The sequence below is a fragment of the Corvus hawaiiensis genome, chromosome 16 (genome assembly GCF_020740725.1).
Source record: "Corvus hawaiiensis isolate bCorHaw1 chromosome 16, bCorHaw1.pri.cur, whole genome shotgun sequence".
NCBI classification, from domain to species: domain Eukaryota; kingdom Metazoa; phylum Chordata; class Aves; order Passeriformes; family Corvidae; genus Corvus; species Corvus hawaiiensis.
Genome location: NC_063228.1, coordinates 14,154,198 through 14,177,806, shown reverse-complemented (window position 1 = coordinate 14,177,806; position 23,609 = coordinate 14,154,198). Strand labels below are relative to the sequence as shown.

Below are 23,609 nucleotides of genomic sequence, written 5' to 3'. Positions count from 1 at the left end.
GAAAAGGCAAATCTCTGTTTCTGAGGGTCCATATCCATAATAAGTTACAGCTATTGCTTCACCTTGGTTATTTTATGGATAAATGTTCATGATCTTTAGGTGATTCATTTTCACTGTACTTCAGTTTTTATTTCCTCATTTTAATATCATGGATTAGATCTTAGAGTGCTTTGAAAGCCCATAAATTATTCTGAAAATGGATCAGAATTAACCTTTTCTGGGACTGTTTAAATGTAGCAAATTATTAATAAGAGCCTTGGCCATGGATTTTTCTGGCTACACTCCTGTATTTGGGTCCTCCTGACTTTCAGTCCTTCCCAATCTGACTCTTAAAATGATGAGCAACTGTGTTAGTAAGGAAAATAATTAGTGATGGGGGGTTTTAATTTAAGAAAAAATTAAAGAAGCACATTATAGGAAAAAAATAAACCGATGATGTGTAAAAGGATATAAAATTCTGAACCTCTTATGTTTGGGTTTTTAAAAAAATTATTAGATACTATGTTATCAGTTTGGGGATGGGGTGTGAGGGGCAAGGGAAGTCAGTGGAAATGAGATGTGCAGTGTCTGTACCCACTCCTGAAACCCTCCTCCCTAATAACCACAATGTATTTATCATCCCCAATGATAACAAATTCATGGAATACATTTGTTTTTCTCCTGGCCTTGCTCTGTTGCATTCTCAGCTCCCAAAGCCTGGTTTTCCTTGGGAGGGCGATGTGTGTAATCCCAGGGGAGCTGCCCTAGGAGCTGGGTGCAGTTTAAGTGGGGGTAGGCTGGCAGTCCTGGCAGTGTCGGTGTGCTTGGATTAACTGGAACAAACCAGCCCTTCCCCTCCGAGCCAGTGCCACGCACGGGCAGGGCTCGCTGCTGCTGCAGTTCTGGCTCCTGGCTGCCAGAGCAGCTCCTAAAGCCAGGCCCAGCTGGCAGAGCCCCCAGGAGTTTCCAGGCTCCTGAGCTGTGCTGTGGGGACTCAGTGCTGGCTCCAGCCCGGGGAGGGCTCGTGGGGCATCTTCCCTGCCCAGAGCTGGGATGGCCCCGGTGTGTCCCACCAGGAAATTCTGATCCATCCCATTCCATAGGTGCCTGCCAGTGCCTGTTGTTGTCTCCAGGACAGCACAGCCTGGGAGGTCTCTCCGGGATTGCCGTAGTTCAGATGTCTGAGGGTGTGTGTGAAGGGGCAGAGCTACCACACTGATCAATCTCCATCCTTGAGTTGTTGGTTCATTGTGACACTGAGTCTCCTTGGTGCCTCTGACACTCCCCATCCCCACAGCTCTGGTGTTTGAGTACTAAACCTGCCTTGTTCTGTGCTGCCATCGCTGCTTCCACTCTCTCACTCTCCATAAAGCTCCTTTATTTTGATGATCCTTTGTGGCCTTCCTGCATTTTACAGCTGTGGCCTCTCTGTTACCTTTGTTCATGTGTGAATTCATATCCTTTCCAAACATTTAGCCTCCTTTTTTGATTTTTTTTTTTTTGTGACTCTGACAACTTTGGTTCCAGTTCATCTGAAATAAACAAAAAAAACCCCAAACAAACAAACAAAAAACCCACCAGCCCCCCCCACCCCAAATCCATGTAACTGATTTTATTTTCTTTTTTCAAATGCAGATTGTATTTTCATAGAGTTGTATTCCAATTTACTCAGCTTGGTTTGGTAAACTACAGAACTGTTTTTGCTGAGTATGAATTGGATTGGCTCTTGGTCTGGTGACCAAAAATTGTACCTAGCCTCATATTCAATTTGTAAAGCTTAATTAATTCCACATCTTTAATGTACCTGATAAATATATTGTATGTATGTACAATATTTCATGTTGTTCACATATATACATATATTGTATTTATATAGATAAATGGCTGGAAACTCTGACCCATAATTGCATTTCTGTTAAATGTTTGTCTGGAGTATGGATTTGGTTTCATTTATATGAAAGAATATTAGCTGAGCAATTGGTCACATTTAATCTTAGAGTCAAATTTTGAATTTATGTTTTTATAGATCTTTTTTTTTCCCAATATCAAGTGTTTCTGCTTTTGCAGTTTTGACTTGGAATCAGTAAATGCTTTCAGCATATTTCCTAATTACTTAAATCTGTAATAAATGTGTCCTTTAAGCTTGTTGACAGGCTCCTTTTTACCCAAAGGAAACTCAATCAGTTGCAAGCCTGGAATCAAAAAGTATTTTTTTCCCCCTGAGCGATGCAAATCAAATCCAAATTCTTAAATTTGAAGCCTATACAAATGTAGCTCTTGGTGGCTACTCCATGAATCCTCCCCGAATTTGGAATGTGAGGCCCAACACTTGTTACGATGTGTGAAATGAGACCGAATGCTAATCTGTGCTTTGCCTTGGCTTTCTGCTCTGTGTTGTCTTGGTGTTTGCGTCTTACCTCTTACGTCTGTGCTGTTTGTTCCCTCCCCTGTTCTCTAATCCTGCCCTCCCCTCCCTCTGTGCCTCCTCATTGTCCACACTGACCCATCAATCAACCAACAACGTCCCCCCTTCCGTCGTGGTCCTGGTGATCTGCCCTGCCCTGGTTGGTGGCTCCGTGCTTGGGTGGCTGTGTTTGTGCTGGACCAGCTCACCCAAATATGGCCTTCTTGCTGACAGGTATCACTTCTGTGAGAAGTGTTTCACTGAAATCCAGGGGGAGAATGTCACCCTGGGTGATGACCCTTCCCAGCCTCAAACGTAAGTCGCTTCCTTTCCTCGCATCCTGACTTTTGGAATGGGGGTGGGGGAGGGTGTCCTGGTTTGGGAGTAAAACCCAAAACCCTGTGGTGGTATTTGGGGAGAAAATGCCTTATTCCTTCCTAACAGGAGATTTATAGGGACAGGATTAAGAGCTGTTGCTTTGTTGGGTCTGTTACTCTGCCCAGCACAGCTGCCTGTGTCCAGCTGAGCTGCCCGTTCCAGGGGGTGGCAGACCCTGGATAATGTGCTTGGAGGGGACCAGTGGAAGCTGTGTCAATAAATGTCACTAATCCATCACCTTTTCTAATGGAAAACTTCTATCTAATTCTGGTATCTCACCTTTTGAAGCGCAGCTTATGTTTCTAAAACCAAAGGCTTGCCTTTAACCTGGCCAGAAAAATCAGATTTGAGGTACATGAGGTGGTTTGGAAGGTGGCAGCTTTACTGACATTAGCTTCCCTTCCTTGTTCTTTATGATTTTAATTTTATGTGTAGACTTGGGTATCTCTTGCTTTTAATTTACACAGAAAATGAAATGGGAAAAATATTTTCTGTAGCTTAAAATAAAATGAACTGAACTGCTTGCTCTGACCAGAAAATAAATACTGAGGTGCTTTCTTCAGACTTGAGGTTTGCTGCAATTCAGCAATGCATGATATTGTCTGAGCCTCTGATGTAAGGGTGCTACTGAGTTTTAACTCTTTGTCTCTAGAACCATCTCTAAGGATCAGTTTGAAAAGAAGAAAAACGATACCCTGGATCCAGAGCCGTAAGTACCAGGCTGTTGTTTTTCTTCCCATAATCTCACTGCTTCCACTTGTCCTTGAGCCAGCAGGGCAGAAATGGGGCAGGGAGTAAAGAACTCTTCTCTTCCCCCATCCCTGCCCAAACAGACTGCAGAATCTTGCCCTAAAATTCACAGCACAACATCCAAAGTTGATGTCTGCTTTGATACCCAGAGGAACACAGGAGCTTGTTCCACAGACACTTCCTACTTCTGATATTTGGGTAATTCCAAGGGTGTGCCCTGCCAGGCTCTGCACAGGGCTGGGAATGGCCCTCCCTCCTCCAGAGCCTTTTACCCCGGGCTCTGCGTTCCTGGGGCACTTCTGCATTTTCCTCTAGTGGTTCTAAACCACATTTTTCTCTTCACTGAGTGCTGAGCCCACCCAAAGGCCAAAGCACCATGTGTTACCCTCAGGAGATTCAGGGAAAGCCCAGCTGAACTTCTCCTCAGGAGCACGGACTTGCTTTCCCTGCAGTGGGATTTTATCATCCTGCTCCATGTCCTCTGGCAGTTTGAGACACAACACATTTTGATTCCTCTGCTTGTCTTGGCAAATACTAAATAGAGCTCCTCCCCAGGCCTGGAAGGGTGGACTGAGATAGACCCCAGTGCATTTGGCTTCTCAACCTGTGTTGCACTCTGGACTGGGAAAACCTCTAACAGTTTTCCCATCCAAAAAAAGAATTCTGACATACTATTTTGACCAGAAAACAAAAGATAAAAACAAGACTACAGCAGAGTCATGCAGGCAAAGACAAGTTAATACATGTTTTTTTGGCAGGGTGGTTCATGAATGACTAGTCCTTACATTTACAGTAAGTTCAGCAGCCATTTATTCAGCTTGTGGTTGTTGCAGCAATTCAAAATTAAATCTGTGGAGGTATTGTTGAGGATCCTGTGAAGCTGGGAAAATTCAAGACTCTGCTTAGAAAAGGATAGAAAAGATTCAGAAAAAGTTGTGCATGACAGCCCATTTCAGATTTTTAAACCAGCACATTTTGCAATTTATATATACGTGTAGATGTACATATATAACTTGCACGTGGATTGATAGATGTACATCTGAATCTATTCTGAGTATTTTTTTTAACTTAGACATAAATTGGGCTGGTGAAGTTGATTCAGTTCTTAGCAGAGGATTGGCAAGTCCTTCTTTCATGCTGAATTCTGGAAAATTACTTACCTAACACCAAAAGTGATTTGCTGCTGGTTTTTTCTCCTCAGGTTTGTTGACTGCAAAGAATGTGGTCGGAAGATGCACCAGATTTGTGTGTTACATTATGATATTATTTGGCCTTCAGGGTAAGAGATGTTTGTTAGTTTTTTACCCCTTGTGTAATGACACTGATGTAGTTTATGTAATTAAAGATTTTCTGCCTTTGTTCTTTAATATGTGGCCACAGCCTTTTAAAGAACTGGGTACAAAGGGACAAAGCATTTCTAAATAAAATCCTTTTTTTGGCATTTGGGGTCTTATTTCAGTATATTCAGATGAAAATGTGTGTATTCATCCACACAGATTTGTGTGATTTCTTTCTAACTCTCAAGGGCAGCTGGCTGGAGGGGAGTTTGTGTGCACAGAACACAAATGCAGGTGTAACTGCTTGGCAGAGTTAAACCAGCTCATAAAGGCTTTCAATCCCTCAAAAATTGAGTGATATAAGCTGTTCAAAGCCAGAGAAAAATATATTGTACTCTGACATTTAAATTACATGTTCAAGCATTGGGTTTAAGCTCACCAATAATGGGTTTATGCTAAATTTTTGGCTTTTTTTTTTTCCTCAATAGGTTTGTCTGTGATAATTGTCTGAAGAAAACTGGTAGAACACGCAAAGAAAACAAATTCAGTGCTAAAAGTGAGTTTGGTATTTCTGTTTTTATCTTCAACATTCATCTCCTCCCTGCCACCCCTAATGGGTTTTTGATTGAGACTTTGTGTTGTTATGACAGAGCACAGGAACATTTGCAAAATGGGGAGCAGCATAGCCTGAGGCTGTCGAATTTTAGTCAACATTTTAAAGCCCTGCTGTATGTGTTTGTGGTCAGTCTTGTTGCTGCTTGAGGTGTTTGATGTCTTTGTCCTTATTCTTCTAGGGTTAAAAAGCAAAAACAGGGACAAATAGAACAGAAGGAGCACAGGGCTGTGTGCGCTTTGCTGGCTACATTTAGCCAGGTTTCCATGTAGTGTTGGAACTGTAGTAAAACGATTGTCACCTCTGTGCCCTCCCAATAACCTGTAGTAATGAATCGTGCTGCAGTTCAGGTGCTGCTGCCAAGCACCAAAGCCTTGGAAGAGCTTTTCTTGCCTCCAGAACAGGTGGTGGGGTAAGAACTGAGTAACTCATTCCACTGGGTGCTCCTGGCAGTAACCATTGCCATAGTCTTGTAGAAATGGGCGCTAAAGAGGGGCTCAGGAGATGCCAGGTCAGGTTGTGTCAGTCTCCATAATCCTTACACAGGGCTCTGTGCAGGCATTTGACATCAGGGAACATAACTGGGACATTTTTATTCATGGAGGTTTGGTGGGGGAAGAGAATGCAGAGTCAGTGCAGAGAGCAGAAAAATGAAGTGAGTGTAGACACCAAGAGGGTGATCCAGGCACTTGAACAAGCAGAACTTGCAGGGTCACTTCATTCCTCCCTTGTGCTTCCTCAATCCTTAGAAGTTCTGGGCATTACTGGGTGATGTTGTTCCTGCACAAGCCTGAATCTTCCAAACTGGGATAAAGGCAAGATTTTGCATTAAAAATATGATTTCTTGATAACCTCATGTGTGGTTGATTGTGTAACAAGAGATGTGAAAGGGGTAATTTGCAGGTGATGATGTTGTGTGAGGCATGGTGGGTTCCAGTAATCAGAGCAGTCTCTGGAGGAACCTGATGCACTCAAGAGAGTTTTGTTAAAGTGGCCTAAATTAGTCTCATTAAAGACAGATTAAAATTGGCAGAGAACATTAATAAAATGATGAAATCCAACTGTAGTTTTAGAAACCCATTTTGAGTGGATGTTTCTTCTGTTGTGTGCTGACTTTACAGTGGGTATTGATGTAAATTTCCTTAAAACAAGTGTGCGGTTCCCCGGATACCCGCAGTTGTTCTGTGACAGTGGTAAAAGTTTGAGTAAACAGCCATTTAGTCCAAGGTAACCATTCTGTTCTGGACAGGGAAATAATGGTGCTTTTTTTCCTTTCTTCCTTCTCCCTCTCCTTTCCCTGCTGTTTGGCTGTCTTGTCTTTCTCCCATGAGGATCTGAGTCCTGATGCCAGCTGTAATCCACTGGTGGGCTCGGCTCTGGAGATCAGCTTTCTTTAACAGTGCTCTGGTGGGAATGCAAGAGCAGGGAAGGGAAAGGAAAGTCTGTTCTTGTCATCAAAACCTTGGTCTTGCTGCTGACCTGAAAACAAACCTCAGCAGTGAAAGTTTGAAACATTAACATGTTCCCTCTTCTTAAAAAAAAAAACATTTACTGCCCAAGTTACCATCAATAATTCTCCACTCTTTCAAGCATGATGGCACAATTGCTGATAACCAAGACAAGCACATCCCTCAGCTTTTATGGAACATCCATATTTCTAATGTGTAGTGAGTAAAATTGGTTATCTTAACTGACAGCCTGCCAAATAGAACCAGGGTGCAGCTGGGTTCTGCTGTGAAACCCTGAACTTTTGAAGTATTTATTTTGCTAAGAAAATCTACAAATATGACCTCACCAGTAGCCAATGCAGAGAGGTTCAAAGACAAAAGATATCCTGACAAAAAAGTCACCCAAAGTAGCTTCCTGACAAGAAGTCACAGTAGGCCTAGAGTTGGAGTTTCTTCCTCTCTGTCCAATTACTCATCCACTAACAAAGCTCTGGCCATTGCTGCTGTCACAGACCTGTGCTGGAGGTTGCTTCTCAGCAGTTTGGATGCCTTTTTTCAGGTTTGCACTGCAGTTTCCACTGAACTTTGAGCTTTAATAAAAGGTGCATATGTGAGAACTGTTCAAGAACCAAAATCCAACTGATTTCTAAAACAACTTTTACATTCTAATAGATCAAAATATGCAACTTTTAGATCCTTTCCTTACAGTACATGTAATTTTAATGCTGCCTGTTTCTTTTATCTCCTTATCTGGTCTTTTTGGATTTGTTGGTTTTCAAGCTTTAATGCATTGCAGCATAAGGAAGGAAGCAGATATCCCTTGGTTGCTTAGCATTGGGAAGATGACAAGATGAAAACACAACAAGACAGTAGAGTTAACTCCAATGGCTTTCTAAAAATGTTCCCACTCATCAGCTGAAATGGAGCCCTTTCTTCTTTTTCTGTTTGTCTTCAGAGAAATCAACAGAACAAAACAATTCCCTCAAAGTATTTGTGAATTTCCTTTAAAATCATCCCACTTCTGTTACATATGGAAAGGCCAATAGAGTGTGTTGGAATGGGAAATCCTGGGAAAGGCTCAGTGTGTTGGAATTGGTAAAGGATATGGTGTTTTTACTTCAACCTGCCTTTAAATTTAATTTTTAAATTCAAATTATTAATTATTCCCAGGTAAATGATATTTAGACTCTATTGGGCTGGTTATAACCGCAGAATCTCACTGGACAAGGGGACAAGCTAAAAGGTGTAAATCAAGATTGCTGCCTTTGGCAATTTCTGTAAACTGATTGTAATCAAACTGCCAGAGGCAGGGATGGATGGGATATTGGGAAGGAATTGTTCCCTGGGAGGGTGGGGAGGCCCTGGCACAGGGTGCCCAGAGCAGCTGTGGCTGCCCCTGGATCCCTGGCAGTGTCCAGTGCCAGGTTGGATGGGGCTTGGAGCAACCTGGGATAGTGGAAGGTGTCCCTGCCCATGGCAGGGGGTGGCACTGGATGGGCTTAAGGTCCCTTCCAACCAAAACCATTCCCTGATTCTATAAAATGAAATTTTAAGTGTATAAATCCCTTAGAAAGTAAGATGGTCCTTTGAGTATATGTGAGTTTTTCCCCCAGTATTGGAGCCTGAAGTAATTTTTAGCACAGATATTTCACTGCAGAATTCTGTGTGCAGGCTCAGGAGTCGGGGAAGAACCAAGGACCTTGTGTCAGGAGTCAAATATCAACTGAAAAATGAAGTAACAGAGAGCAGAAAATTAAATGCATTTTATTAAAATGAGGATCTGTAGATTACACCATCACTTTGGAAAAGATAGCAGATTGGCCATAAAGTGAAGTAGAAATATGAGTGGTAAAATAACTACAGCAGGATAAAAGAAATAGTCATAAATCTTCAAGTCACAACAGTGGGGTCCTTCTGGTTTCTTCATTTAACTCAAAATCATCATGATTTCTGTAATTTGGTGTGGATTTATTTGAAAACCATCACATCCTGTAAGACCACAAACCCAGCCCTCCCCACAAAAGTCAATTGTGAATGTAAAGATGGAGTGAGGGCATCTGGACAATCTGTGGAGTTGAACTTCCCAAGACCTCTATCTCTGGGCAGGAACTATTTAACCTTGATGTGCAGATTGCTGCAACTGCAGTCCAAAAGCTCTCTTGAAAAGAAAAGCAAAAGCAATGAAATCTCCATTGAAGTCAAAAGGCTTTTCATTTCTGTTGATTTGCTTTGCTTCGCTTGAAAAGGTGTGGCATGGAGCCAATCTGTAAAGTGATGTAATCTCTGTCAACCAGCCAGAGAGTGGGGTTGGGAAGAGAAAACATTTGCAGGGTTCATAAAATAAGGCTGAAATTGAAAAATGCTACGTAAAGCTGCCTTTGTTAGTTCACTTACGGGGTAATTGTGCCACTCCAGTGGGTTCAGCTGCCACAATGGGCTGTGGAAAGCGTGGGGGGAAAAAGCACGGATGGGTTTGCGTCTCTTAATTTTGGCTGTATAAATAAAACCATCCAACTTTCATATGGAGGTGAAACAGAAGGGGAAAAATCCTGCTTCCATCCAGAGGAGGAAGCTGAAAGAGCTCTCGAGCACAGTAACACCATGACCTGAACAGTGACTGCTCCAGTATTAACATTTCCATGGTCGTGTTCTCCCCCTTCCCTTCCAGGGCTGCAGACCACACGTTTAGGGAACCATTTGGAAGACAGAGTGAACAAATTCCTGCGGCGTCAGAACCATCCTGAGGCTGGAGAGGTCTTTGTCAGAGTAGTAGCAAGTTCAGATAAGACGGTAGAAGTTAAACCAGGAATGAAATCCAGGTTAGTCCTGTTAATTATAATGAATGCAATCCTTTTTATTTATTTCATTTTGAAGTCTCCTTGCGTGGATATTGCAGAATTGTGCCAATTTGCGTCTTAATGCCTTTGAAGATTTTTGAAATTCGGGCATGTTTAGCATTATGAAAGATTAAAAAATGTAGAGGAGGTGACTGCTTTGGGGACAGTGGGGACATCCTTGCTTATAATACTGGGACTTTGTGTCACTACATCTTGGGAGTGACCACATTTTGGTTACAGAATTCATAGTTTAGCTTGGAGCAGTTGCTGAGATTCTGTTCCTTACCCTTCTTTCATTTTGTTGTGTTTTTATAAACACTTCAGCTTTCAGGAGTGATTTTGAATTTGCTTCATTATAAATGAAAAGCTTAAAAGGTTTAGTCTGTGAAGTATTTTGGGTTAAATTCATAAAGACTGTGTTTATGTGACATCACTTCATACTAATGCGTCACATTTTCTGCTCTGTAACCTATTTAAAGGCTTGTGGTCTCTTGAGGATATTCGTGTACTCAATGCTGGCCTGTTCAGTCCTGTGTTCTATATGGAAACAGTCTTTCCATGAATTTACAGGAACCAGGACTCCCTGATTTACTACAGCTCTGATCTGACCCCGTTTAACTCCTGCATAAAAATGTTCCTAATGAGTTAAAAATAAGGTTGAAAATAACCCCTTCATTCTGGTAGGACACCGCGTTAATAATTGGCATTTTGTTTGGGTTTTTTTTTTCTCCTGTTGCCCTTTCCTGCAGATTTGTGGATTCTGGTGAGATGTCAGAGTCCTTCCCTTACCGTACCAAAGCTCTGTTTGCGTTCGAGGAGATCGACGGGGTGGATGTGTGTTTCTTTGGGATGCACGTGCAGGAATATGGCTCGGATTGCCCCCCTCCAAACACCAGGTACCCTCCTTGGGCATCTTCCCAAATCCCCTGGATAATCAATGTCAGACACAGACATTTGAGACGTACATTTCAGTTCTGTGGCACAAATGTAGGACTGCAGATGACTTTGAAGGGAAAGACAAATATCACAACAAAAATGTTACATTTTTTGGATTCTGCTTTTAATTTTGCCTCTCGATGTATATTCTTGCTGTCTTAAAAAAATGCTGCCCCTCTTTTGCTTTCGAGGACTGTTTACACCAGGTTAAGATGCTTAAATCTGCATTAAAATACCATCAGCATTGATTTGTCTTTCTGCATGTTTGTCTAGTGTAAAAGTCAGCTCTCAGGAGTAGTTCAGCCAGCCCTGAGCGTGTCCCCCTCTCTCCCTGCAGGCGTGTGTACATCTCCTACCTTGACAGTATTCACTTCTTCCGGCCCCGCTGCCTCCGAACGGCCGTTTACCACGAAATCCTCATCGGATACCTGGAATACGTCAAGAAACTTGGGTGAGTGAGATCTTGGGAAGGAAAGCAATCTGGGTCTTCAGTATTTTTTCTTAATCTTGGGTGACAGGTAGTTGGGGTAGTCTCTGTTTCCTTCTGACCTCTCTGAGATATGTGGAGCAAAGGCCTCTTCTGCAGTGGAGAGAGAAATTGGGATTTTGTCACTAAGGTGGTTTTTATTGTTGGGATTCCTCAACTGACAGCCCATCATTCATTTGATCAGAGGTTCACTTGATGTTTAAGCTTCATTATTATATCCCTGACCTTATCTCTTGTCAAAATACAAGTTATTGCCTCAGCATCTTTGCTACAAAGAAAAGAATTTTTTTTAATTTTAAAAATAAAGCCAGAGGTCTGGATTTATAACTAGGTTTGAGTTAGTTTTCTGGTGGCAGTCACAGGTGTTGTTTGTTGTGTGTGACACAGGTATGTGACAGGACACATCTGGGCCTGTCCCCCCAGTGAAGGAGATGATTACATCTTCCATTGCCACCCACCTGACCAGAAAATACCCAAGCCCAAACGTTTGCAAGAATGGTATAAGAAGATGCTGGACAAGGCATTTGCTGAGAGAATCATTCATGACTACAAGGTTTGTTACTGTTTAATTTCTGATTTAATTTTTTATGGCATTTTCATCTGAAGGGAGCTGCTGTTGTTTCAGAACACCTGAAAAGTGGGGTAATGTCATACAAGGGGTTTATTCTCAGTGTCTTCATTTTCTTATATTTTCTTGAGGTTCTGCCTTTCAGGCTGAAAATTCCTTAAGTTTGATGTCTGCATGAGGGGAAATCTGCAAGAACCTGCCTTTGTATATTTTTCTTTCACTGCCTTTTCTAGGCAAGGAAATATGGAGCTTTTCAAGGTTTATAGAAGCTGTTTGTTTCTGGAGATTCTGGAGGAGCAGGTGGAATGCTGAACCCCACTAGTGTGAAATAAAAGAGCTCCTTATGACAAGAATGGTTTTCATAACTGGAGAATACCACACGTACCCAAGGAAATAAGTAGAAGGTGGCAAAGGGAGCATTTGCCACTCCTTTCATGCTAAAATTTACAAGAATTCCTTAATGGTAGTGACAGTGCTGGAAAAAAAAGATGTTTTGATGGCAGCTGACAGTTACTAAATGTGTGGAGTAGCAACAGCCTCTGTGTAACAAGCCTTGTCATCAGTGTAGCAAAGAGCTGGGAAATCTGGGTCTCCTAATAAGGGGGTTTTGAAACCAGGGAGGGGTTTCTTGCATTTTCCAGATTTTGTATCTCCCATTATGTCAGGAACGTGAACTGATAGCATGATGGGGGTCAGGAGAGCCTCAGCACTGACCCTCAGATGGAACAGGGAGTGGGGCTGTGCCTGTATTGCCAGGCTGCATCTGGGGCTGCCCTCAGACAAGGAGACCTGGCAGGAGCAGCCCAGGGCTGTGAGTGAGGCCCAGCTGTTCAGTGCAGCTCTGGGTCATGTCTCTGGTTCTCCTCTCCCTCTCTTAAGTGATCTTCATTTATTTATTCCTGCTCTGGTGTGATGTGCTCAACAGGACATCTTCAAACAAGCAACCGAGGACAGGCTGACCAGTGCCAAGGAGCTGCCTTACTTTGAAGGTGATTTCTGGCCCAACGTGCTGGAGGAAAGCATTAAGGAGTTGGAGCAGGAGGAGGAGGAGAGGAAGAAGGAGGAGAGCACTGCAGCTAGTGAAACAACAGAGGTGGGTTAACTTTATGGGCTGTATTTTCCCTTAGCTCACAAAGCTGATAATTAATGCTTTAATTCAGAGAGGTCACATGCAGTAAACTAGAAAAGGTCATTTACAGCAGATGTGAAATCAGGGGGCCCTTTAACTGCATTTCTGTTTTTCTTCTTGGTTAACAAATCTACTGATGGTTTGGTTTGGGTTTTTTTAACAGACTCAGAAGTCACTTATGTCAGTTCAGCATCTCTCTTCTCAGAGAAATGTGTTAAGCTGCTTTTGCCACGCTACATTTGCCTACAGTCATTTGGCTGAGCTTCTGGTTCACACCTCTGCAAAGCACCTCCAGTATTTGCATTTTGAAAGGTGCTGGATTTTTCAAAGCTGAATGAAGTGTGGCTGTTATTTAAGCACAGGTACTTGTAGTCATTTGCAACAGTAAAGGGCTGAAATTTAAAAGTGTTTATTGCAGGCTTTGCGTTGGTGGGAAATGTTGATCCTGATGGTGCTGTTCCTTCACCAACATTCTCTCTTTGTCTATAAAAACCAACCAAGCTAACAAAAAAAAAAAAAAACAAACAAACCCTAAACCCCAGGTTTTTCAGGGCCCTGGACAGAATATCATCATTCGTTTTTATTTCTGTCTTGATTTTATCTGCAACCAAATGGTCTCAGTACTTTTGTACTCTTCCTTTTACTTGAGATTTGCAGCAAGATGTTTTGAAAATAAATGTTGTAGGACAATCTGAAGTCTCACAGATTGAGGTAGAATCAAAAGCTTTACCTGGGAAAAGCCCCCCTTCAGCTTAGGTGCTGTGACTGTGTGCCTTCAGTCTGTGTTACATGGGATTGATGTGGAGGGATGGACCTTAATCCATCAATTTTGTGATGTCACAAAGTTCCTTCTGTTAAACCTTAGCAGCTCTTGCAAAGTTAATAGAGTTCGTGGCTATGTTTTCATGGAACCAAGAAGTTACAAAAAGCTTTACTTTGTTCCTTCTGAATGTAACTTTGAATATGGAGATAGTTCAACAAACACTGCTGTATAAAAAGAAGTGGAAGACAAGGCTTGGAATTAGGCTGCAGCCCTCTCTTGCTAACAGGTTCACTTCCAGTAAATCAGGGAAAACACTGGTGTGAGCATTTACTCTGCATCTAGGAGGGGAAAAAAGGTGTTTGAAAAAGCCCAGAGCAATTAACTGTGAACTCAGACAAGTTGTGGCCTAAAATGAGAGGATGCAGCCTTGGCTGGGAACATCCCTGTGCTCCCACTTAATGCCTGGGGCAGCAGGGGGACAAAACCTGCACCCGGGTTGCTGAGGTGTCATCCAAGCATGGGACAGTGGGGTCTTTGCCACTTGGTTCAGGAGAAGTAGCACATTTAAAAGCATGAGAACTTCCCCAATGCAGTCACCTAAACTGGGTCACTTCGTGGAGGAAACTGCCCAGCAATGGGGATCTCCATGGGTACAAGCACCACGTGGATCTCGGTACTGGAGTGGCACAGAATCTGTCTGTCTTAAATTCTTCATCCTAAACTTTGTATATGTGAAGAGAAAGCTCCCTAAAAGTCAACATGTGCTGCAGGTATCAGTCAAAGGGAGTCTAAAGAGGTGGGAAATATTCAGAATTCTTGGCAAAGGTTCTGAAGGGGTGAGGCTCCCCCAGGAGCCATCCGTCAGCATCTCTGCTGATCTGGCTGAATGTCAGAATGAAATGGTACAAGCACAACCCTACAACTTCTTAAAACAGCTTGGAATACTTTGTACAGTTCACCAAATAGAAACTTGCTAAAGGTGGAGTAGAAAGAAAACTTAGACTTGGTTTGTTTGATAAGTTTCAGTCTGTTCTTCCTTTTGGTGTTTAAATTTTAAGATCTCAGTTGGTGCTTTAGGATGTGGAGGCAAAGGAGGGCAGGCTCCAATTCCATCAGTGGTAGGAAACCTGGGGGCAGTCAAGGTGGGAACATAAAACAGCTCACTTCAAGTCACTTAGAGCTCTGTCTGGTTTCCTGTAAAATAGTCTCATTTTAATTTCCAAACAGGTTTGGTCAAAAAATCCACAAAATTAGTTAGAGAGAACCCAGGAGTGGACAGGGAATTCCTGTCCAAGCCTAATTAATGGAATGGAAGGATGGCAGCAGTCTATAAATAGAATTGCTTCCTGCAGTTGGAATATTTTTGTTTTCCTCGAATAAATATGCCTGTGGATAAATCCTGTGTTTGCTTGTACATACTGTTCGTGGAACTTGCTTCCATATGTGTATATATTTATATTTATATCCAAGTATTTCAGTATCTTATTTTTAATTTTATGGTGACCAACATTCTAGAAGTTGGAGAAGGGTTTTTCCTGAGCCCTCCCTGCTGAGGGCTTGGGTTTTGATTTTTTAAGGACCTGAGAACTCTAAAAGTTATTTCTGTTTTCTCAGGTCATCTAAATAGCATCATCTGCTATTTTTCACTCTCTTTACTTACATCTAACATTCAGTGTATGGCCACTGTGGTCTGTGTTGTAACTTGGGCACAAGTGGAGGTTTTGGAGATTATTTTTTTGGGAGTTGCACGTGCAGCTGGAAGCCTGCAGGATGGAGAATAATGTGTTTTGTTGGTTTCAGTTCAAATCCTGCATGTTCTTATCTGTGTCCTAGCCCTAAATCTGTTCAGTAAAAACAAGCATTAAATCAGAGCTCAGGCAAATATGTGGCACACCAAATGCACAGCAAAGCAAAGTACTGCACTCCTGGAATTCTAAGTCCATATTATTTGTGTCATTTTATCATCAGCTGCAAGATCTAAAGCAGTGGAAGCTGAAGTATGATGTTTGAGAAGGAAAAATAATCAGTGTAAAATGGGAATTTTTTAATGTATACATACTTTAAAAGTCTATTTTTAAACGGTGTTTGGATTTGTTTGCCTGCCAGTTTGGCTTTTGATTTTTCCTGGAAGATAGGATATATTTAACACAGGAGGGCTGATTTGCAGGCATTGGAACAAAGTTCTATTCCTGACAGCAGAAGTGTGTCACTGTGAGCCCAGTGAATGGGAGAGAGCTCTCCAAAGTGTAACATCTTTCCCGTGCCTTTATTGCAGGGGAGCCAGGGCGACAGCAAGAATGCCAAGAAAAAGAACAACAAAAAAACCAACAAGAATAAGAGCAGCATCAGCAGAGCTAACAAGAAGAAGCCCAGCATGCCAAACGTGTCCAATGACCTGTCTCAGAAGCTCTATGCCACCATGGAGAAGCATAAAGAGGTACTGTGGAAATCTGCTGTAAAGAGAGAAGGGTTTATTCCTGTAAATGCAGGCACAGTGATATTCAGAACTGAAAAATCAGGAGGAGTAAACCCTTTGGTTGGGCTAGGAATGTTTCTGTTGCATAATAACGTATTGGAAGAGATTAGCCTAAACTAAGTTAATTAGATAAGGTTTGTAGCACACCATCACTGCAGAGAGCACGAGCTCCTTCCTGCAACATTACCTGACCTCGTTGCCTTTTATTTCTTCCCCATTTATCTGCAGGTCTTTTTTGTGATTCATTTACATGCCGGGCCTGTGATTAACACTCTGCACCCCATTGTGGACCCGGACCCGTTGCTGAGCTGTGATCTGATGGACGGGCGAGACGCCTTCCTCACCTTAGCCAGAGATAAGCACTGGGAATTCTCCTCCCTGCGCCGATCCAAGTGGTCCACGCTGTGCATGCTGGTGGAGCTGCACACCCAGGGGCAGGATCGCTTCGTCTACACGTGCAATGAGTGCAAGCACCACGTGGAGACCAGGTGGCATTGCACTGTGTGCGAGGTACGTGTGGGGCAGAGGGGGCATTGCACTGTGTGAGGGATGTGTGGGGCAGAGGGGGCATTGCACTGTGTGAGGGATGTGTGGGGCAGAGGGGGCATTGCACTGTGTGAGGGATTGTGGGGCAGAGGGGGCATTGCACTGTGTGAGGGATTGTGGGGCAGAGGGGGCATTGCACTGTGTGAGGGATTGTGGGGCAGAGGGGGCATTGCACTGTGTGCGAGGTACGTGTGGGGCAGAGGGGGCATTGCACTGTGTGCGAGGTACGTGTGGGGCAGAGGGGGCATTGCACTGTGTGAGGGATGTGTGGGGCAGAGGGGGCATTGCACTGTGTGAGGGATTGTGGGGCAGAGGGGGCATTGCACTGTGTGCGAGGTACGTGTGGGGCAGAGGGGGCATTGCACTGTGTGCGAGGTACGTGTGGGGCAGAGGGGGCATTGCACTGTGTGCGAGGTACGTGTGGGGCAGAGGGGGCATTGCACTGTGTGAGGGATGTGTGGGGCAGAGGGGGCATTGCACTGTGTGAGGGATTGTGGGGCAGAGGGGGCATTGCACTGTGTGAGGGATGTGAGGGCCCCTCAGAACTCAGCCCTCTCTTGTCCTGCAGCTGAGTTTGATGGGGTTTTTTTGATATTGCCCAAAGTTCCTCCAAATTAAGGAACTATTCTGGTAAAGGGCTGCTAAACCTTAAGGGAGGTGACTGCCATGTGGGTAGAAGAGGTGCGTGCCTCTTCTAGAAAAAGTGACTTCAGTTGCTCAGCATGGAAAACAGCAGTGCTCTGGGATGGCTCCTGCTGCACTCTCTATTCTGCTACTGTCCTCTGCATAGATGAGTTTTTAGTTTAATTTTAAAGAATCATGGATGTTAGAATGGTTTAGGTTGGAAGGGACCTCAAAGACCATCTTGTTCCACCCCTCTGCCATGGGCAGGGACACCTTCCTCTGGACCAGATTGCACAAATTTTAGGACCTGTGTTAGAGAGCAGTTATCCATGGGGCTGTACCAGTATGCTTGAGGCTTGTTGGAGGGCTTGTGTTGACCTCTGGCTGTAGCTGAACAAAAGAAGTTTGAGTAAGTGCAGCCTCATTTTTACACTGCAAGTTATTGCCAGGTTTTGTGGGGGAAGGGTCTTAATTAATTCCTCTGAGGAAAGCATTGAGCAGAGCTTCTTGAGGCGAGGCTGCAAGACATGGATTGGACACATGCGGGAATTAGGTGGTGGAAGGAGGTAGGGCCTTTAGGCTGCCTCTGGGTAACTCTGTGTAAGGGAGTGCCCTTCCTCCAGCCAAAAAAGACACAGGGCAGCAAAAATGTGGGGGTTTCCAGGTAAGTGTCTGCCTTAGCATGAAACTTGCTCTTGTTTAGAGAATTTTAAAAGTACATATTTAAGGGTAGTAATTATTAGTCAGTAATTGCACTAAGGATAGATAAATGGAGATCCAGACCCTACATTTTAGGCAGTGACCATAGATTTCTCTCACTAGTTGGAGGTGTTGGCACCCCAGTAGGCATCACAGAAAAATAAACAGTTAATGTCAGCAAAAGGGAAAATTTAAAAAAAAAAATTCTGCAAGACTTTTTCATGTAACAAAAGGACACAGTGACAGCCCCAGTGCATTGTTACCTGCCACAGTGAAGAGCTGTGATTGCAGGCTGGCTTTGCTGAGGCTGCTGCCCTCCCTGCTCCAAAGCCCACTGCCTGGACAGGCTGTGCAGCCATTCCCTGGCTGAGTACAGGTGTGAGTTGAAGTGGCAGCTGTTGACAGTGTGTGACTGTCGTCCTGCTTGTGCTCTGTGTGGTTGTACCCACAAACACCCCGCGTGTGCCTGCACAGGGGCCTGGTGCTGCTCCCCTGGCACCACCCCGCTTTTTCTGCCTGTGTGGTTCGTGCCCTGTCAGCAGCTGAGCTCTGGGTTTTCTTCTCTTGCAGGACTACGACCTCTGCATCAACTGCTACAACACTAAGAGCCATGACCACAAGATGGTTAAGTGGGGCCTGGGTCTGGATGATGAGAGCAACAACCAAGGAGAGCAGCAGTCCAAGAGCCCCCAGGAGTCGCGACGGCTGAGCATCCAGCGCTGCATCCAGTCCCTCGTCCACGCCTGCCAGTGCCGCAACGCAAACTGCTCCTTGCCATCCTGCCAGAAGATGAAACGGGTTGTCCAGCACACCAAGGGCTGCAAGCGCAAGACCAACGGTGGCTGTCCAGTGTGCAAACAGCTCATAGCTCTTTGCTGCTACCATGCCAAACACTGCCAAGAGAACAAATGCCCCGTGCCATTCTGTCTCAATATCAAACACAAGCTCCGACAGCAGCAGATCCAGCACCGCCTGCAGCAGGCTCAGCTCATGCGCAGAAGGATGGCTACCATGAACACCCGAAACGTGCCTCAGCAAAGTTTGCCTTCTCCTACCTCAGCAACGCCTGGTACCCCTACGCAGCAGCCAAGTACACCGCAAACACCGCAGCCTGCTCCCCAGCCCCAGCCCTCCCCTGTAAGTATGTCACCGGCTGGCTTTCCCAGTGTGTCCAGAACTCAGCCCCCCACTACTGTCTCGACAGGAAAACCCGCAAACCCAGTTTCTGTGCCGCCGCCTCCGGCTCAGCCGCCACCGGCCGCCGTGGAAGCGGCTCGGCAGATCGAGAGAGAGGCTGCCCAGCAGCAGCAGCAGCTCTACAGGGTCAACAACATGAACAATGGTTTGCCTCCCAGCCGCCCGGGACTCGTGAACCCCACGGTGGGCTCGGTGAACCAGATGCCGCAAGTCAGCATGAATGTACCCCGGCCCAACCCTGTGAGCGGCCCCGTGATGTCCAACATGCAGCCCGGGCAGTGGCAGTCGCCGCCGATGCCGCAGCAGCAGCCGATGCAGCCGGGAATGGCCAGACCGGTGATGCCGATGGCGACGCCGCAAGCCGTGGCCGGGCCCAGGATGCCGGGCGTGCAGCAGCCGCCGCGGAGCATCACCCCCAATGCACTTCAGGACTTGCTGAGGACCTTGAAGTCACCGAGTTCTCCACAGCAGCAACAGCAGGTTCTTAATATCCTTAAATCCAACCCTCAGCTTATGGCAGCTTTTATAAAGCAAAGAACAGCCAAATACGTGGCGAATCAGCCCGGGATGCAGCCACAAGCAGGGATACAGCCCCAGCCCGGGATGCAGCAGCCGCAGACCGGCATGCAACAGCCGGGCATGCATGCGCAGGCGGGACTGCAGAACATGAATGCGATGCAAGCCGGAGTGCAGAGACCAAGCGTCCCCCCGCAGCAGCAAGGGATCGGAGCTATGAACCCCCAGGGACAAGCGATCAACATCATGAACCCCAGCCACAACCCCAGCATGGCCAACATGAGCCCACAGTACCGCGAGATCCTGAGGCGGCAGCTACTGCAGCAACAGCAGCAGCAGCAGCAGCAGGGAGGGGCCGGCATGGCAGGAGGGATGGCAGCACACAACCAGTTCCAGCAGCCCCAAGGCCCGGGAGGTTACCCCCAAGCCATGCAGCAGCAGCGGATGCAGCAGCACCTATCCATACAGGGGAGTTCCATGGGACAGATGGCTCAGATGGGACAGCTGAACCAGATGGGCCAGCCCGGCCTGGGGGCGGACGGCGCTCCCAACATCCAGCAGGCCCTGCAGCAGCGCATCCTGCAGCAGCAGCAGATGAAGCAACAGATAGGGTCCCCCGGGCAGCCCAACCCCATGAGCCCACAGCAGCACATGCTCTCAGGACAACCGCAGGCGTCTCATCTCCCTGGCCAGCAGATCGCCACCTCCCTCAGCAACCAGGTGCGGTCCCCAGCGCCCGTTCAGTCTCCCCGTCCCCAGTCCCAGCCACCACATTCCAGCCCGTCACCCAGGATACAGCCCCAACCGTCACCGCACCACGTCTCTCCCCAGACTGGTTCCCCCCACCCAGGACTCGCAGTCACTATGGCTAGCTCCATGGATCAGGGACACTTGGGCAACCCAGAACAGAGTGCAATGCTTCCCCAACTAAACACCCCCAACCGCAGTGCGTTGTCTAACGAATTGTCTCTGGTCGGTGACACCACCGGGGACACATTAGAGAAATTTGTGGAGGGTTTGTAGCATTATGGGAGCATCACTTTTGTTTCTTCTTTCCTTTCGTGTTCTTGGATATTTTGTACTGAAAAATTCAGACATCTGGGTTGTTTTGAATCCTAGATGGAACTGCTGCTTCCTACAGATGGAAGAATTAATTGCTGTTTAAAAATAAAAAGAAAAAAAAAACAATACAAAGAATATATTTTTTTGTTAAAGCCAGGCGGTTAAAATATCTGGTCTCTTTTGTGGGTTTTTTTGGTTTTTATTTTTTTGTTGCTGTTGACTCATACCTTTTTTTTAACGGGGAAAACAAGTTCATTATATTCATATTTTTTATTTGTATTTTCAAGACTTTAAACATTTGCGTTTAAAAGAAGAAAAAAAATAATATTCAGAAACTGTTTCCTGAAATAATGCAACATTATAGCGTATCCTGGTAACTTTGACACATGGCGGGAAGATTTTTGTTTTCTATAGTGAACTCTGCAGGCGTTTGAAGTATTACCCCTGGGAAGATAGGAATTGACTCTTGCACACATTGGCCAACGCCAAAATCCTTGTCTTGCAGATGTAGAAATTGTTGCTTTGTTTCTCTGATAAAACTGGTCTTAGATGAAAATAGGGATGATCACTCTTAGGCCGTGCTGATCTGGATAGAGAAGAAACATTCTTTTCTTTCTTTCTTCTGTGTGAAACTTGAAACGAGGAAAGCAATTCTAGTGTAAATCATGCAAGCGCTATAATTACTATAAATAAGAAAATCCAAGAAGATTCAATCACTGTATAGAATGGTAAAAAGAAAAAAAAACTCATTTCTTACTTATAATATCATATTGTTAAATAAACTGTGTGCAACAGACAAAAAGGGTGGTCCTTCTTGAATCCATGTACATGGTATTAACACTTAGTGTTTGGGTTTTTTGTTATGAAAATGCTGTTTTCAACATTGTATTTGGACTATGCATGTCTTTTTTCCATTGTATATAAAGTATTGCTTAAAATTGATATAAATTACTGAAGTTTTTAACATGTATTCTGTTCTTTAAAATCCATGTAAGAATGTTTAAGGTTTTTATTTATTTATATATTTTTTTCGATCATGTTCTTTGTAAGACATAGCTATGACGATTCACTCATGACCCGGAGCAGCCAGAGGCAGCGGTAGGAGAGGCACGATCCATGGAATATTGTAGGTAGCATGTCTGTTTTACAACACCCTTAGTGATTGTTTCCTTTTCGGGGAGGGAGAGGAGAGGGGAATGGTTCCCAGACATCGACTCTTCGCAGGTGTTCATCCATAAGGGTTAACTGGAATAAATTATTAATAGCCGTTGCTTTTTAAAAACTGCATTAATTTAGAGAAGGATCACCAATGAAAGGAAAATAGAGAGTATTGAGTTAATTCTAGGCTAATTTATTTAGTCTACAGTAAAATATGAACCTATTGACTTTAACACTATTTTTCTGCTGTTAACTCTGAGTCTAGATTTGAGGGTTTTCTGTGGAATAAAAAATAACAAATCATGTACATGTTCCCTTTAATATCCTGTCACCATGCCCTCATGTCCCTGGGATACTCACTCCTCCTCCCCTCAGTGAATTGCTTCCTCGGAGTTAAAAAGTCCAGGGAAAACTTCCCAGCGTAGGTGTGAGCTCAAACCACGACGAGCCTAAACCGCCATCCCTCAGACCTCGAGGCTTCTCTGTTCCATGCGCCTGGCACGGGCTGTGCAGCGAACCCAGCACGGTATCCCGGGGAGCACGGGGCACATGTGGCTTTCCACATCCAGTTAGCGCTTCCTCCAGCCTTAACGTTTTTATCGGGACACTGGTGGGGGAGGACGGGGGGGAGAAGAGCAAATCTTTATCTCAGCTTTTGTCCCCGTACTGTGAAAATTGTGGCTGCGGCGCCACTTCGTCCTTTTTAACTGGAGAGGGTCTCTGCTTCAACTTTTACTTGCAAACTTTTAACTATTGTACCTTTTTCAGTACCATCGGATTCATCTGCCCACGCAATTGTCTTCAGCAATTCAAGATGTCAAAATTTGGGGCTGGGGTGAGGTCAGTGAACACTAAACCCAAAGCTTGTCCAAAAGAAATTGCTGTTAAAAAAAAAAAAAAAAAAAAAAAACAAACAGAAAAAAAAAAAGATGGAAGCCCTGATGCTGTGTCTCATGCTGTGTACTTAAAAAGAGGAAAAATACTATATTTGTGATCAAAAAGAGGAAACTTGAAATGTGCTGGTGTTTCTAATAAAAGCTGGTAAAACTGCTTGGATTGAAGGATGGTTCCACTTGGCTGGTGCCCGCGAGGATCAGCGGAGCCTGACGCCCGAGGTTAAGATAACTGCACTCAATCTCACTTAATTCCTCTAAGTAGCCTCCATTTTAAAGGCATCGGCACCGCTGCCGGATTTGGATAAGCCGAGTCCTGTTTGGAGCACAGAGCTGGTGTGGCCCAGGCTGCAGCTCGCTTGGGTGCCCATTTCTGGGGAAGAGTGGAAAAAACAACGGATGGGAAGCAAATACTGGAATATTTTTTAAGTACAACCTGAAGTGTGGCGAGATCACAGAGCCAAGGGATCGATGTAGATCCAATACCCACAGGTGTATTAGGTAAGAGCAGGTGTTTTACCAGGAAGAGAAGGGGAGTGCAGAGCTGAAATTAAACCTGAGGAGGGGCTGGGCATGCTGTCCTGCAGCCTCGGTGGAGCTTCACTCCAGTCTCCTGTGAGTGTTGATAGGAAAGTCAGTGTATCTGAGCCTGGATGGGCATGGCTTTTCCAAGTCCTTGTCTGTTTGATGGGGAGGTACGGTCAGTAAGGAACAGCATCCCAGAAACATGGGAATTTATAAGGCAAGAGTGCACTGGAGTTTGGTGCAGGAGCTCTACCACCGAAGAGGGTGGGTAAGACCTTCCCCTCAGTGAATTCTGGAGTGGAAGAAGGTGCTTAAATCTGAACGTCGAGCTGCAGCGATGGTTC

At 44.8% G+C, this 23,609-nt stretch overlaps 1 protein-coding gene across 5 annotated transcripts in view; it reads left to right on the top strand.

The window, feature by feature from the left end:
* Positions 1–22,903, top strand: part of LOC125334099 (CREB binding protein) — a 96,605-nt gene extending 73,702 nt beyond the window's left edge. For all 5 annotated transcript variants that reach the window (XM_048320567.1, XM_048320566.1, XM_048320565.1 and 2 more), the window contains 12 exons: positions 2,618–2,698; positions 3,414–3,470; positions 4,713–4,790; positions 5,277–5,344; positions 9,518–9,668; positions 10,436–10,582; positions 10,960–11,073; positions 11,497–11,662; positions 12,603–12,770; positions 15,845–16,006; positions 16,274–16,555; positions 18,485–22,903. In XM_048320567.1, coding sequence (XP_048176524.1) covers positions 2,618–2,698; positions 3,414–3,470; positions 4,713–4,790; positions 5,277–5,344; positions 9,518–9,668; positions 10,436–10,582; positions 10,960–11,073; positions 11,497–11,662; positions 12,603–12,770; positions 15,845–16,006; positions 16,274–16,555; positions 18,485–20,650 — 3,640 coding nt within the window. In that variant the 3' untranslated portion in view covers positions 20,651–22,903. The remainder of the gene's footprint in view (positions 1–2,617; positions 2,699–3,413; positions 3,471–4,712; positions 4,791–5,276; positions 5,345–9,517; positions 9,669–10,435; positions 10,583–10,959; positions 11,074–11,496; positions 11,663–12,602; positions 12,771–15,844; positions 16,007–16,273; positions 16,556–18,484) is intronic.
* Positions 22,904–23,609: the final 706 nt, after the last annotated feature.